The 16536-nt window shown below is 41.7% G+C and overlaps 5 protein-coding genes across 5 annotated transcripts; 4 read left to right on the forward strand and 1 right to left on the reverse strand. All coding sequences in view use genetic code 12, as the record gives it.

The window, feature by feature from the left end:
* Positions 1-9: 9 nt before the first annotated feature.
* FOB63_001134 (uncharacterized protein) lies at positions 10-3030 on the forward strand (the record flags this gene model as incomplete). Its single annotated transcript, XM_002619996.2, has 1 exon — positions 10-3030. The coding sequence occupies one exon, from the start codon at positions 10-12 to the stop codon at positions 3028-3030; it is 3021 nt and encodes a 1006-aa protein (XP_002620042.2).
* A 50-nt stretch (positions 3031-3080) lies between these two features.
* FOB63_001135 (uncharacterized protein) lies at positions 3081-3740 on the forward strand (the record flags this gene model as incomplete). Its single annotated transcript, XM_002619998.2, has 1 exon — positions 3081-3740. One exon carries the CDS (start codon positions 3081-3083, stop codon positions 3738-3740), a length of 660 nt encoding a protein of 219 aa, XP_002620044.2.
* A 2055-nt stretch (positions 3741-5795) lies between these two features.
* Positions 5796-11717, forward strand: FOB63_001136 (Hyphally regulated cell wall protein N-terminal family protein; the record flags this gene model as incomplete). The annotated part of the gene is made up of 1 exon (XM_002620001.2): positions 5796-11717. The coding sequence occupies one exon, from the start codon at positions 5796-5798 to the stop codon at positions 11715-11717; it is 5922 nt and encodes a 1973-aa protein (XP_002620047.2).
* A 267-nt stretch (positions 11718-11984) lies between these two features.
* FOB63_001137 (Major Facilitator Superfamily protein) lies at positions 11985-13577 on the reverse strand (the record flags this gene model as incomplete). Its single annotated transcript, XM_066102130.1, has 1 exon — positions 11985-13577. The coding sequence occupies one exon, from the start codon at positions 13575-13577 to the stop codon at positions 11985-11987; it is 1593 nt and encodes a 530-aa protein (XP_065958577.1).
* Positions 13578-14057: 480 nt separating this feature from the next.
* On the forward strand, positions 14058-15689 carry FOB63_001138 (Amidase family protein; the record flags this gene model as incomplete). The annotated part of the gene is made up of 1 exon (XM_066102131.1): positions 14058-15689. One exon carries the CDS (start codon positions 14058-14060, stop codon positions 15687-15689), a length of 1632 nt encoding a protein of 543 aa, XP_065958578.1.
* Positions 15690-16536: the final 847 nt, after the last annotated feature.

Genomic DNA, 16536 nt, shown 5'->3' on the forward strand with positions numbered 1-16536 from the left:
CGGTGCACTATGCTCTTCTGTTTTTGGTTCTTGTGGCTAGTGGTGGCACATGTTCTTGACGCTTCTCCAACTGCTAAACCTTCTGAAAGCCCTGTGCCCAAACCGTCTACAATCGTGGACTACTTGTCTTCAAGCGCACAATTCTCCTACTTTCTCCGACATTTGCAAAAGCACAATCTCATACCGGTAGTGAACAAGCTCCTGAACGTTACGTTATTTGCTCCCGTGAATCTGGCTTTTGTGGATGATCAGTTTGCCATCAACGACACCACAGATACTCTCAAGCGGTATTTTGCTGATGAACGGCTGTCTATTGACCCCTCTGGGAATGAGGATGTGATTCTCGATTCCCTCTACATCACTAAGCACTACCGCGATGGTAACACGAGCTTTCCTCTAAAAGTCACCAGTACTCCCAACAGCGCTCAGGTAAATGATTTTGCCGACATTGTGGAGGCGAATTATTACGCAAAGCACCAGAGATCCTACATTCATACGATAGATCGACTACTACCTGTACCTCCTACGTTGTGCTCTATGCTAATGGATTTGCATCACACGTCAATTAATGGACACTCTATTTCTTTCATCAAACAATTATTCCAACTGGCTTTTACCAATATCCGTGGCTCTGGATTCCAAATGTCGTGCGAAGAATATACAGCGAATGTGTCGACAATTTTGATCCCATCCGATTCTGTCATTGACGCTTCACTACTGGATTTGCAGAAGAAGTATTATACGGTTCTTTTCAGCGGTATCACTCAAGCACATCTAAAACCTAGTAAAGATGCGATCCGTGAAGTCAGAGCTGATATTTTGCAACTTCTACTGAACCTACTTTTTCCTCATGTCATTGGTGGAAATAGATATTCCAACAGCACACAAAAGACTGCACTGGGCAATCATTCCTATCAGATAATCAAAGATAAAGATACCCAACAATTGATTCTTAATGGAAGAGTAAGGACTGCGGTGAATGGCACCTCTATAGTTGCTGCAGATGGGTTAGTACATGTTATTGATGTCGAGGACAATTCTGATTCAAATGTTTTCTCTGATTTGAATATCGAAGCAGCAGAAATGATACCAAGAAAGGCTCTTTACGCTATGCACTTCTCATATCTTGTGAAGGAACTAAAATTTAGAAAATTGGAATATCTCATCGACGGAAGTACGAAAAATCAAACAATTGTGGTTGAAGTATCTGACAGAGACGATTATGTTGATGATGATGCTTTTTTAGCGGCGAAGAAAGTCTCATCGAACTCATTCAGCAACAAGCAGTCGATGCTCTATCACTTTTTGGACGGCGCTGTTGATGTCCACAAAGAATTAGATAAAAGCGCCTCCTATCGCCATTTGGTATTCTCTAAATTATGTCTGCGGAAGCGGATCAACTCCTGCTTCAAAGTGAAAGTATATGGTACAGTCTCAGAAGGAAGGAAGAAAGTACTGTTCAATGATGACGTCAGAGTAAGTTCATTACCGATTTATGCTAGCTCTGATAACATTATCTACGTTGCGGACGACGAGTTTTTGGTACCTAGTTCATTCAAACATACGCTAGCGGATCTAATTTCTAACGAGGTGGTTAGGGGCACTCTCGACCATGTTATCATCGACAAAGAATCGTGTCTAACGACCTTGAACTACCTAAGTCAGTTCAGTATGCTTTCTCTTCCGGAAAATCATAAAGGCTATAGTGCATTTCTCCCCTGCGGAAACACCGTATGGGACGGAAGGGGCAAATCTTCGCAGCAAAACTACGGTTCATGGAAGAGTTTGGGGTTAGTAATGAAGTATTTGGAGTCGCATCCGCATGAATTGAAGGATATATTGAAGGGCTTCTTTCTTGAAGACTTGGTTTACTCCGATTTTGGCCTTCAGGACGAAAGAGAACTGTTTACTGAAGTGAAAACACTCCGTGGAGATTACGTTAACATTTCCGAGAGGTACAGGAGCGGTGATGTGAATCATCTCATCACGGTTAACCACACATCTTTTTCAATGCCGTTAAATTCCGATGTTCTCTTCAGTCAAGGCGTTATTCACATCACGAGCAAAATATTACTTCCTGACAATTTTCACGTTTCTCTTTTAAATTTGGTCAAGACAACGGAAATTGCTTCTTACCCCAACTATTCTTTTCTGCATCTTGTTGAGCAGATACCGCAACTTGTCGACACATTAAACTTGAATGAGGAAGGAAAGCCCTCTGAATACTCTTTGTTGATTCCCTCGCCTGATCTGTTGAAAGATTCTAATATTAGTGCAAGCTACAACCGTCTTTCGGAATTCTTGGAATTGCATTTGGTTCCAAATACTGACGTTGACACTTTACTCCAGTGTGTAAATTCTGTGCACCACGATTCTAACGGAAGTTTTATCTTCCATACAAACCACACGTATGGAAACTTCAGGTGCATCAAGAACAAGGCTACGGGGGAGACTTTTCTTCATTTGAACCGTGAAGTAAGCGGGTTTGAATCATCGGACCACAAGGTGAAAATCGTTTCGCATGGATGCACGAACGTCATGACCCCAAACTCTAGTTGCGTGTTTCTTCTTGATAAACCCCTCAAGCCAGAATGGTTTGACGCACCAAAGAACTTTTTGCACATCCACATTGGGTGGATCAGTGTGTGCATTGGCATAATAATCGGTGTCATATTATTTGGTTTTGTCATGACAACGCTAATAGTTTGCCTCGGGAGCGGCAACTCCCGGAAAAAGTCGGAGCCTTTCATGTTCGCAAATGAACCTTTGTCGCCAAATGAACCTTCGTTCATGCGCGTTACCTCAGACGAGGATTTCCTTGAGGATCATGGTTACGAGACTGACGATGACATGATGGGCAATGAAAGAGATCCTATTTTAGCGAGAGGGAAAGGAAAAAGGAAAGTACAAAATTACTACGGTGCAACTTCGACCACTAGAGAAACTCCTAGTGCTCCACGGTCTATTAAAGGAAACTCGTTACTCAAGAACCTTAATCGGGATCGCGACTTTCCGGTCTTGAATATGTAGTACTGCCACAAGTTGTATTGTGTGCACTACCCTTTCTCAACGTCACGGAAATGTCTCTTTCCAAACCCATACTACAGTCTTGCCAAGAACCTTGCGGCGAAAATGAAACAAACAATCTTGGCTTTACGTACCCAGAAATAATGCTCCCTTCGAATAATGGTTCAGTGCAGGCACTTGACCAACAAGCTTCCTCAGCCCACAATCAAATCGGGAACGAGATGAGCTTTGAGTCGCAGTTGACAGAATTAGAGAGGGAAGCAGCCATGTTGCGAGATATAAGCTCGCAATTGGATGACATCTCGAACTCTACCATGAATAAAGTATCTACTTCTGACGTGGATTCCCGTTCAGTCTATATAGGGAATTTGCATAGGGATGTTACTGCGCTTGAATTGGCGTTGCGCTTTTCATCGAACGAAGATGTTGTGCGAGTCACTATACTATCAGACAAAACTACTGGTCTTCCTAGTGGATATGCCTACTTGGAATTCTCGCTGGTAGAAGGGGCTTCTCAAGCCATGGCACGAATGGATGGAACACCTCTACGCGGAAGGAAACTCAAGGTGAGATGGAAGAGAACGAATATTTTTGGCTATAACATCTTGCGTAGAGGTCGAAATGGCCGGCTTGTCAGGGGTGTTGGGCGTTCCGGGTACAGGTTGTTCGGACGCTTTCAAGGGATCAAACATGGTGCTTCCATCCCTCGATAGGTTTCCAATATGGTAAGTGGTAAGGTCTGTTCGTTGGTCAATGGTTTTATTGTCATGGGTTCTGCTGCTATGAAAACCTAAGTTTTCATAGGTGCTGTTCATACTTTCTTTTAATTAATATCTTATTTATACTTTTTATGGTTGTGCGATAACTTGGATACCAAGTGCTTCAGTTACTATGAACTCATTTATTTTCGATGCAGACACAGCCCTTGAGAATATGACAGAATAAAAAAACTATACTCCATTGTGGGTAAAAAAACCTTGTTTCAGTCTTACATTCTGTAATCGAGGACAACGAGCTTTATAAACTGCAGTTTGTACAAATGTTGGTGCATTTTCAAAATTCGCGAGAATTGATTGAAAGATGAAGAAACTTGAAATAGACCAAGAAAAATCGAAAACATCCAATAAACTACATGTTTGCTACTATGGTATGTTATTTATGGCAAAATTATGTTTTAAGAAAAAAAGAGCAAAATTTGAATGAAATCAGTACCAGAAGGAGCAAAAGTAACATTTGTTGAAGCATGATAGGCTTCGCTGATTAGACACGAAAGGAAAAAATGGTTTGGCGCACGCAAATATCTATTTGGTTGATTTTATTTTCTTGTATCTCTTGTAGCATGGTTGGAACTTAGTGATTTTGTTTCCCATATACGTCTATTGTGGGACGATTGCGAGTTCCCATGACATGAGTATACTACGTACATCGATTTACGGTGCTTTTATCGCAACTTTAAAAGTTATTATTTTCCTCGCAAATCATTTAACAAAGAATTGTCATCCATTGTCAGTCTCCTCGAAATCAAAAAGGATCTTAAACGTTAACTAATAGTAAGAATAATAATTAAAAAAAATGCCTAAGTCGATTTGGGTCGCAGTAGACAGGAGGATTTTAGACGCGCTAAGAAGCAACCTATGAGCCAATGAGATAATAGAACCATCATTTCAGGTACTTGCATGTGTGAGGCTTCTTAACGATGATATGCTCCACTTACTGGAATCTTTAAGCGATGTAATGCATAGTTAGCATGGCACCATACACTTGACGAGAAGTTTGCATTTTAGGTAGATGTGCAGGGAAGTGTCATGGGTCCACGCTAATTCCATCGTCTGCATCAACTAAGAAACAGGAAGAAAAGAATGGCAACTTACACATTCGTTAATTTGATAACGAAGAAGAAATATCTATAAAAGCCACAGTAGTACTGATGTTTTTAATAAGCACAGTAAACTCCAGGAGCTCAAGAAATGCAGAATCTAAGAAGCTCTCGGAAATTGCCTTCAAAGCAGAAAACATCTCGCTTGGCTACGCCCTAAAACCGAAACTAGTAAATATGCAAGCCTGAAGCTAAAACACACATATGCAATACAGCTTACGAAGAGATCAAATCTGTACAATTTAAAAGCGCGGTGCATACAATAGGATGCCGAACGTTATACGTCTTCATTTCTTCTGCCATTTTTCAAGTATTACTGAAGCACTTGAATTGAGTGATTATTACCAGCTCGTAGGCTTCAAAGTTTTTAATACCCCTGACCGCTTACCCTCGAAACAGTAGCAGTAGTCAATATTGAATATAGGATATCTGGAGGGTGGAATTGCATGTGAACAAAATCTTCTTCGAAGAGTAGAAGCAAGAGTGAATTGGGATATTTCAATTTCGATATAATAAAGAAATTCGTTTGAAAATAAAAAAGCAACCAAAAGCAAACTGTAATACAGGACACAAAGTTGCAGTTTCTTAATGGTGTTGTCGTTTGAAAACTTTTCACGCAACGCCCGTCTTTCTTTTTCGGTATCCTCAAATTGATTAGGTAAGGATGCTTTAGGTGTAACTAACTCACAGTAATCTTTTTTAGACAGACATATAATCAACTTCGTGCATAATTACCGCTGTGTACATCATGCATAAACGTAAACGAGCTCTTAATTTCCAGAAGCGTCATTGTCCTTGCGCATTTTGCAATAACGAGACAGAAGGATAACACTTTTTCTTCACTATATTAATAGAGCCGAGGCTGTCACAATTCTGTAGATACCACCAGCTGATGCTCTCAACTCAAGTATTGCTTGTAAGCTTATCGGTGATTGTCAGTACTGCATTCTCGCAAATAACCATTAGCCAGAATACGGACATCGTTGGAAATGCCGATGTTTGGGATAGTCTTCTCGTAAATGGGGGAAGTTACTTATCCTATAACAACGAGGAGGGGGACACGTACAACTCTTTCAAGAATGCGGTTACCAATGACGGGCAGTTGTATATCGGCGATGACGGAATGAACGTGGGAATGTCCGTTTACTTTTTCCAAGGCATCACCAATAATGGCCGAGTTGTGCTCAATGCCAGGAATGAAATTTCAGATCCAAATTTCAACTTCAATGGCCCTACCTTTGTGAATAATGGAGATATTTTTATGCTTGGCCGTGGCGATTCAGATGGGTCAAATATGAACATTTGGGCAGATTGGTGGGTAACCCCAGAAAACCATGGCACTATCCACTTTCATCAGGACGTGGAAAACAACGGTGGAATTTCACATTTTGGTCGGGCTTCTCAAACTGTCACCAATGATGGAACTATTTGCTTGCACAAAATGAACATGTACCAGCATTCTAATGTGCAAGGCACAGGTTGTTACACAGTTGGAGAAAAATCCATCTTGATTGAAGATCTTCCTAGCACTTGGCCACTTTCCTCTGGCCAAACCATCTACCTTGCCTCCTCGTCTTCATATGTTCGCTTTGGGTTGGAGGCTCCATCTGAATACATTAACATCGCCGGTTGGGGTAACAAGAACAAGATTGGCTTCTTAGGTATTGTTTTTTCTGCTACCATTTCAGGGAGTGTTTTAACTGTTGTTGCTGATTTCAATACCTTTTATTTTAATGTGGGTGAAGGCTATGAACAGCAACATATTAAGATAGGTGGTGGAGATACGATCGGTGGTTTTTCTATCACGTCATATGTGATGTACAAGCACCCGCCACCTGATAAAGCTCTCCCAACATCATGTGAAGCTTGTTTCGCAAACGCAGATACACCTTTACCAGCAAATAGAGAGCCTCCCTTTGTCACTTCTAGCAGCTCCAGTAAAATATTCAGTCCAACATCAAAATTCCCGGAAACAAATAGTGACCAACCAGCCAAAAGCTATGAAACGCAAAGCTCAAACGAGTTATCCACCTCTAAATCGAAACATACGTCAAGGCCAGTATACATCTCCGCTTCCTTAAAAACGAGTCTTCAGCCAGAATACACACAAATCTCATCAGAAAAGGCATCATACTCTTCTGGAGAGGAACATTCAATTAGCTCTACAACCGAGTCAGCACTTAAAATCGAACTGAGCTCTTCTATAAACTTCAGCCACCAAAAAAATCTGAAGGATGATCTTAGATTGGATTCTTCTACTTATGAACGATTTTCAAGCTCGGATTTTCCAACCACTTCTTACGAGATCAATATTTCTCCAACCTCAGTTCCTACACAATATAGAAAATCCTTACTTACTTTTCATGGATCAAGTTCCTCATATTCATCTGTTGAAATCAATAAAGCTGGGGGGAAGAGTTCAACTTTCCAATCTTCTAGCCGAAAATTGAAAACGACTTATGGTCTGGCTACCTTTCCATTTTCAACTTATAGTCATGATTCAAGTGTAAAAAGTAAGCCAAGTGTCTATGTTGCGTCTTCCAGTCTTGATAGTCGTTACCTTAAAAACACAGGCTATGCAAGCAGCTACGTCTTGCCAACAAGGGCCAGAATAGACCCCAGTACCACTACTAACACATACTTGGACCAGAAAAGCAGTAAAGATGCTCTTTTTACCTCTAGCAGCGAATTTGCCTCATTAAGTTCTCAGCTTAGAGCTAGTAACAGCATGAACCCAAGTGACACTTCGAATGACTTTAATGAGAATCTCACTACTGCAACAGAAATCATTAACGAGTCCTCCTTACCTATCACATCACATGAGATAGAATCCAGCCTCGAAACTAGACACAGCGATATCGACCCACATACTAGCGCTGATCCTGTCTTTTCCGGAACAGATCCCAGCTCAGTATCCAGATCTAGTCATGTTTCTAAGCATGAAAACATCACTATCTACAAGCCTAGTTCCACTTACTACTCCATTTCAACACAAATGTCAATCTCCAACCACAATCTTCAACTGATAAAATCCAGTTCTTCTCAAGCTTCTTCTGGCCTGATAGAAATGAAATCCATCACCTATATTACTAAAGATCCCCATTCTATTCTTTCATCATCAACGGAGGTACTGAATCGGGACTTCAGTTCTTCTCTTACGTTGAAGGTTGAACCAAGTCAATCAACAAATACGTATGATATAAAAGATCCGACGAAAACGAGACAAGATTCGTCCTTTAAAGATACGAATACCTCTTCTGTGGAATCACATACAGCTACGTTTTCAAGCAATGACCCAAAAGTACCATTGCATGGAACACGTTTGACAACTGTCTCCAGCAATTCCCATCTTGTACACAGTTACGAATCACGGGCTACAACTTCTTCTACAGATGATCAATTGGCGACTTCCAGGCTTAGTTCTCATGCAAGTCAAGGTACCTCCTCCAACTTTAGCCCAGGGGAAGTGATTATGAACACGTCAAGCAAAGGTTTTTGCCCCAGCTTTGCACTTTCTCATCTCTCTGTCAGCCATTCATTAACCGAACACGTAGTAGGCACCAAGTCTTCCACATCCAATACACTGTCTAATACGTTCTTTGAATCTATATCGACTAGTTCCCATCAATTGGCTATTCCAACAGATCTCCGTACTGAGACGAGTGATCAGAAGCGAACATTTTCAAGTTCAGGACTTAGTTTTTCTTCCACACTGGTCTCACTGCAATTAAAATCGTCAGATTTAGACTTTGTGGACTCTTCATCTAATGCTGTATCAACCAGGTCCACCTCACTTGCTGCAGAAGCATTTACTACTGACTTGACAGACTACCCATGTCCAGAATGCACCAAAGATTCCACAACAACGCTTCACAGTGATTTTGCATCCCATTCTGATTCTAGGACAGATAAATTCTTGGCTCTGTTGTCATCTGCCATTGTTTCAAGTAAAATCTCCGTTGCGTTGACTTCGGACATGTTTCATAATAGCCCTACTTCGAGTGCTTCCATGTCCAAACAAGTTTCCCTAACCTCCAGTCTCACTCATTCTACTGAGACACTGTCGTTTACCAGCTCAGTACTCTCAGAACATAAATCATCTTTGGAAAGTATCACTTTTGTTGAAAGCACCTCCAGTACAGGCAACGATTTTTCGAGTACTGCCAGAGTTTCTCCTTCTAACATCGAATATTCTAGTCCTGTTAGAATACCTCCTACCAGCAGTGGTTCTTCAAGTGCCGTTATTGTCTCATCTGCTATCAGGGACGTTTCCAGTACTATGCGGCAAGCTTCTGGTTTTTCTACACGTGAAGTACGTACAACTTACAAAGTTTCTACGTCTGAAAATGCATCCTTTACTGAAAGCACATCTGCAGCTCGTCTCGTCTCGGCCTTAGAAAGCCATTCTGGTTCTAAAAATGTCCCCGGTTCTCACACTGCGTATACGTCCGAGAGTAATACCAGGTCTGAAAGTGTTACTAAACAGAAGTCACATTCTATATACCCATCAGGTTCTCCAAATATTCAAGTTTCTGAAGGAACCTTGAGATCTGAGATCCTATCAACGACTACATATTCTGCTTCTGCTGCTTTGAGGTCTGAATTATTACTGAGTATGAAGAGCACTTCCAAGCTTGAACAATCATTCCATACTGTTCAATCCGCTAGGGTTGCTAAATCTTCCGACGTTCAAAATTACTTAACACAAAGCTCTGGTGGTGAATCAAAATCAACTATATTTTCCAATGTGGCCTCCTCAGAGAGTATTCCTTCGGCTTCAGAAGACATGTCTTCCACAATAACTCAAAAGAGTGCAGAACTGAGCACAAGAGCTCACACAAACGATTTACATACTTCCCATTCCGAAGAAATTTCAAAGGTAATATCTAACATTGTCTCCAGAACAAATACTAGTTCTAATGTTATCTCCTCTTCTTGGTCGGTATCGAATTCCGAAGGTGCTATTTCTGAGAATACCATGACAGGGCGTTTGTCAATCATTGCACATTCATCTAGCTTGCAACTTGATTTACCTACTAAGAGCGACCTTTTGACCACATATCACAAAGTTAACGTGCAGACATATTCCTTAGTTGAAAGCGGTTCTGCTTCCATCTTCCCGCAGTCATCTGCCTCAGCATACGTATCTCATGAACAATCATCTATGTCGCAAGATGTATCGTCTGGAAGGTACTCAAATACTGGAGACGGGCACCTGTTAGAAACTGGTTGTGAAAGATGTGCCAGATACACCATCACCTTTCCGCAAGTCCAATCTGGAGGATCTGTGGAGACAATTTCGGCCATCGTGGATGTCACCACAAATTCCAATGGTGCTTTAACTGCAAGCACATCTGCTTTTCTCCAAACGTCTTCTTCAACAGCCACCCTGAAGCTGGATCTATCAACCTCACCTTTTATTTCACCTACTACACATGTTCCTAAGGAAGTAAGTCTGAAAGCTGATGGGGAAGTCACCATGGTAACGTCTAAACCTTCTGAAAGTTCTACCGCAGTTCAGAAATGTCCAGAATGCACAAGCCATACCTCTAAGACTGACACATCCCTGGGATTGAACTTTTCATCTGATAATGTGTCATCAAATCATAAGCAAAAACTGTCACTGATATTGAAATCCAACACTTTTGCTCTACTGTCAACTTCTGATGTGGCTTCTTCACTTTCATTGAACGGAAGTGGCTCTACAGATTCTTCAGCTGTTAAGCATAGTCTTCCTACTCCTACTTTAGCATTTTTCACTTCAGATAACACAGTTCAGAAACACACAATTGCTGCAATAGCCACCACTATAGATGGAGAGCAGTCCACGTTACTATCTGCTCTGTCCCCTGAAACTGTGGCGAGCAGTAACTATTTCAAAGCATATTTTAATAGTTCTACACGTGTTATATCTGAAGTCCCCTTATCTGTCTCGACATCCACGAATATCCTGCCACCATCTCAATCTCATAAGTATGGCGATCATTCTACAGCCGCTATGGCTTCAGTAACAGGGTTGCAAATTCCTTATCTGCCAAGTTCCGAAACAGCTTTTCCATCCTCTATGATACCTTCCGGAAAACTCTCTTCCAAAACCACACTATTCGAAGCGTCGGGAACCGTGCCGACCTCTGTACATTTCATTTTGTCACATACACTGACGAACACAGTCGGTGTTCCTTCGGATGATGATCCCAAGCAGTCAGCGAGTGATGTTATCGAATTTAGCCTGATGCTTTCGAATCAGCATAAGCTGATATCTGAAATGGAATCTTCAGAAAGTGTTGCATTCACAGAAACTACTTCACAAAGTGAAACTTTTTCTATTGTTTCTACCTCCACTTTGGCTGCATCGCTGGCCCATGTTTCGCAACAGAATACTCTTTATTTACCTTGCGTTGATTGCACCAATGGTAACCTATCGCCACCAGAAGACAGCGGTTGGGGTCCAGTAACTGCTAGCTTGACATCCAGTAAAAGAGATAACCTTACCATTCTTTATACCTCGACAAAGGCGTCTACAGATGTCGATTTTCATACCTCTTCAACAACTTATGAGCCCATTTCTGATTCATCGATGTCCATTGCGACTGAACTGCAAGATAACTATCACGGAACTGATTTGCTGCTTAACACGAAGAAGGCATACTCTTATACAATGTCTACTTTGGCTAGCGTACATTCGTCTAGATTACTGGTTGGGTCAGGTTCTCCACACCCTGCAGTTTCCACCACAAGCGTTGATTCTGGTCTCAAGTTGCATCTAACTTCGATTCTTGTTCTACTTAGTACAGTTTTGACTATTCTCCTATAAATGAATAAACCACGACATAAGTTTATTACCATATTCTTTCTGTTTCAACATACTTTTATAATTCAATGATTTTTTGTTCTTCACTTCCGAATTTGTATTTTTTTCTGAGTAAGCAGAAGTAGTAGCAAAAAGACTTGCAAGCACTTCAAGCTAAAGCATATTTAACACACTTCAAAGAACCTCTCCATTGCCCATCATGACTTCCTTAAGAGATTACAAAAACAAAAATGCCTAACATGGTACAAATCACAAATTTCAAATATTTAATCAATTAGGGAGCACTGACACAGTAGAGACTGGTAACAGCTTCGTGTACCATTTTGCAGTAAATTTTCTGAAAGCTTTCCCCCAAATCACAAAGACAATTGCAAAACCATTGAACACTAAACATAAGACTGCCATTAGGGCTGTGAACTTCTTGATCCCCATGGCATCAAGCCAATCTTGAAAGACCCAATTGAATATTGCTCCTATAATATTTCTGATGAAAAGCAATGTCAGCATGGTCTGAGTAACTTCTGCTGGATAACATTCCATGACGTAGGTCAACATACAAGCAGTAATTGTGGAAATACCGAAGTTGATGAGTCCTATGCCGAACATACCAACGACCCATGATAATTTGTATGCTGGGCCCAAGCCGTACAACAATAACCCGAGCGTATTTAAAATCAATGGGAGCCACATCAAATCAAGACGGAACTCGGGCTCAGAGATACCATTGTTTCTTTTGGCACGCCAAATGCAATACTTGTCACTGAAACCGACGTAAATGGGACCAGCCACAGAGCCAACAATGCCAGCGTAATTGACGTTACCTAAAGCAGCAGTAGAAAACAAATACGGCGGAGCAGCAAAAAATTGTGAAACTGTCAAAGACGTAAGTGAAAGCCAACACATTTGAATGCCATATCCCACAGCGACCCACACCACAGCTGGATATCTGAGAGTCCTGAAGGGAGCAATACCCACTTCGAAAAGAGTATTCTTTTGGTACATGGGTTTCATGAATTTCATTTTCAGCAAAAAAGATGCATTCCCTGTTGGGGTAACTTCCTCAGAAATTACCTTAGCGTGCACTTTTTCTGACGTATTAGTGGACGAATCCCATCCTTCAGTCGAAGTTATCGTAGACAGCCGATCATAGTAAGACTCACGTAAAAAGCATATTTCAAGAAGAAGAATTGTTCCCATAAGGATAATTATGGTGTAATTAATCCATGACCATGTCAGGGTGTATGAAGCCATGTACCCAGCAATTATCGGTCCCCAGCTTGATCCTGTTCCCAAAGCCAAGGTATAAATTGCCATCAACCTTCCATGCTGATGCAAAAAGAAAATATCTGATAATGACGCCTGGACCAACGTATCCATGGGAGCGATTCCGAATCCATCCAAAATACAATACGCCAAGTATCCATGATAAGTCTTCAGGGCAGCAAACGCGACGGACCCTAAGAGGACCACCATTGTGAAGAATAGATACGTAGGTCTTCTGCCAAAAATACACGCAATCACTTGAGTAAACCAGCATCCGAGAGCCAAAAAGAGAAACAATAAACCAGCACCAGTATTTAGCTTGTTGAAAGTAACGCCGAATTCAACAATGAACTGTCCGTATAAGACTCCTTTCCAAGTCGAAGTAGCAGAAGCCACTAAGACAAAGAATATCAAGATAGCGTAGTTGGATATTTTCCAGCCAGTTGACCAATTGAGAGGATCATCCGGACTATCTGATGGTTGGGGTATATAAACAATATCGTCTTTTGTTTCTGCTGCAGAAGCGAGCACATGGTTTGCATCAACTAAAGTGGATGTTCCTGGAACATCAAGGTCGTCTTTATACTTAAGCCAAGTCATATGAATGAGTGAAGATTTACTTGTTGCTACAGCATTCGAAGTCTCTCTTGTATATATACTGCGAAAACGGCCTTTGAGAGAGATAAGTTTTATCGCGAAGGGGCATTATCTTTGTAAATGCTGATCGCTATGAGATAAGGCTTAATCACATGCTTCTCTTAATCTATTAATTAACATTGTATCTTGGCTATATACCATGCACAAAGAGTAATAGAGCAAATGAAATACGTGATTCTTTAGATAAAGTATGTTAATGCGATGCGATAACGAATTGATGTGGCCACCGCGCCTAGTAAGCTAGTAATGCGCGCTTATTTGCAGAAGGGAGCGCGCTTGTTACTGCAGAGAGCGCGCTAAAGTGCCAACGGCGCGCTAAATCTGCTGGATATCGCGCTTAGATAACGGTTATCAGTTTGGGTGCAAATGAGAAATATTTAAGTTGGGTTCACATCCTTATGAATGTAACTTGAGTAACACAAAATGTCACCATTGAAGCAAACCACCTGGAAAGAAAAAGCTGACGCTAAGAGAGCAGATGTTCTTAGCAACATCCCACAAGAATGGGTTCTTGCACCCAAGGAAATCAAAGAGTTTCGCCAAGATATATTGGGTGCACCTAACAAGCTTCTTGACCCAGCTGAATTGGAAATCACAGAGATCTCAACTGCTACTGAGCTCGCCAAAAAACTTGCCACGGGCGAATTGAAGTCCTTGGATGTGGCTAAGGCTTTTATGCACCGTGCGGCTATAGCAACGCAATTGACCAACTGCGGAACAGAAATATTTTTCGAGAAAGGGTTGCAGAGAGCAAAAGAACTCGATGAGTACTTTGAAAGACACAAAAAGCCTTCTGGTCCCTTTCACGGACTTCCAATCTCCATTAAGGACAGTTTTAACATTGAGGGCATCGACACCACTCTCGGATTCACAGAACATATTGGGAATGCCAAGAGCCTCAAGCAGTCTTCAATGGTAGATTTGCTCTATGACCTTGGTGCCGTCTTGTATATCAAGACCAATATCCCTCAGACTATGATGACGGCAGACTCGGAGAACAACATTTTCGGCAGAACTCTCAACCCAAACAATCCTACTCTTACTGCAGGTGGGCTGTCTGGTGGTGAAGGTGCAATAGTCAAACAAAGGGGATCCATTTTAGGTGTTGGTACTGACATCGCTGGGTCCATCAGAATCCCCAGCGCGTGCTGTCACACGTACGGGTTTAAGCCATCCAACCACAGGCTTCCATTCTACACCAAGGACAGCGAAGATACACCATTCTGCTTCGGAATCGATGTCAGTTCCGGACCTATTGCAAATTCGTTTGAGGATTTGAAGTTTTTCTTCGAGACTGTGGTGCAGCAAAATCCAAGGAAGTATGACGTTACTTGCTCGTCTCTTCCGCTCATCCCAGTAAAGAAAAATGAGCAGATGAAAATTGGTGTCCTCTACGAAGATCCCCTGCTTCCAGTGCATCCTCCTGTGAAGAGGCTGCTCGAAGCAGCTGCAAAAATATTGGAGGATGCTGGTCATAAAGTTATCCCTCTTTCGTCTTTTCCGAATTTTGAGGATGCCTGGAAGACAGCTCTTAGCATTTATTCCATCAAGGTTAAAGGTGATGTCGACTTTTTCGAACCATTGATAAAAGCTCAAGAGCCCTTGATTGCTTCATTATCCCAGACAGGCATTGAGTATTACCTACCAAAGCTAACGGACACATTGCATGAGACTGTATCCTCCTTACGGAAGGCAAAGTCCTTTTCCCAGCGGTGGCACGATATATTTATTGAACATGAGCTCGACGTATTGATTATGCCCCCTGCTCCCTCAACAGCTCCACCTCACGATACTTACGGTATCCCTCCATACACTTCGATGTGGAATCTTGTGGACTATCCAGCTGTGGTTATACCACACGGAAAGGCAAAGCACACCCCAAATGATGTTGCTCCAGAGTTAGCTTCGCATCTTGAGGGTATGTTTGCACGCTACGTTCCTGAGGTCTACAAAGACGGCCTAGCAAGTATTCAAATCGTGTCGCCTAAAGGAACAGACGAGGCGTTGTTGGGGGCAGCCGAAATGATAGATACCGTTTTGAACGCTAACAAATAGAATATTATGACTAAAAGGTAGTAAGTATTCGAAAAAGTCATATTATTGAAGAATAAATTATACAAAATCAGCATCCAAATCTGTAAAAGAGGAGAAATAGTTGACAATCTATGCCTCTACTCTCCGACGGGGAGCCCCCAAAAGTTCGTGAAGTTCAGCTGTGAATTCTGAGCTATTCAATATCCCGAAACCCTCTTTCGCCTCCCATGCCTTCTCTATCAAGCCAAGAAGAGGGAAACCAAAGTTTTGAGGGCTCTTTTTCATCAGACTACTGCCACAAATACTTCTGAATTTTTGCCTTTCAATCTCTGAGTCAATGCATAAGCCGCATATGAGGAAGACCCAAAAAAATGTGAAGTCACCTTCGTCCAGAACTAACGTCAGCAAGTAGACTATGCATCTTTTGGTGTAATCATGATACTGACATAAAATCTGTTCATTATTCGGGTGTGCTGATGTTCTTTAGGGAGGTACTGATGTTCTTTAGGGAGGTACTGATGTTCTTTAGGGAGGTACTGATGTTCTTTAGGGAGGTACTGATGTTCTTTAGGGAGGTACTGATGTTCTTTAAGGGAGGTACTGATGTTCTTTAGGGAGGTATGTTCTGTACTGATCTTTAGGGAGGTACTGATGTTCTTTAGGGAGGTACTGATGTTCTTTAGGGAGTACTGATGTTCTTTAGGGAGGTACTGATGTTCTTTAGGGAGGTACTGATGTTCTTTAGGGAGGTACTGATGTTCTTTAGGGAGGTACTGATGTTCTTTAGGGAGGTACTGATGTTCTTTAGGGAGGTACTGATGTTCTTTAGGAGGTACTGATGTTCTTTAGGGAGGTACTGATGTTCTTT

The sequence above is a fragment of the Clavispora lusitaniae genome, assembly GCF_014636115.1.
Source record: "Clavispora lusitaniae strain FDAARGOS_655 chromosome Unknown tig00000003_pilon, whole genome shotgun sequence".
In the NCBI taxonomy this organism is placed as follows: Eukaryota; Fungi; Ascomycota; class Pichiomycetes; order Serinales; family Metschnikowiaceae; genus Clavispora; species Clavispora lusitaniae.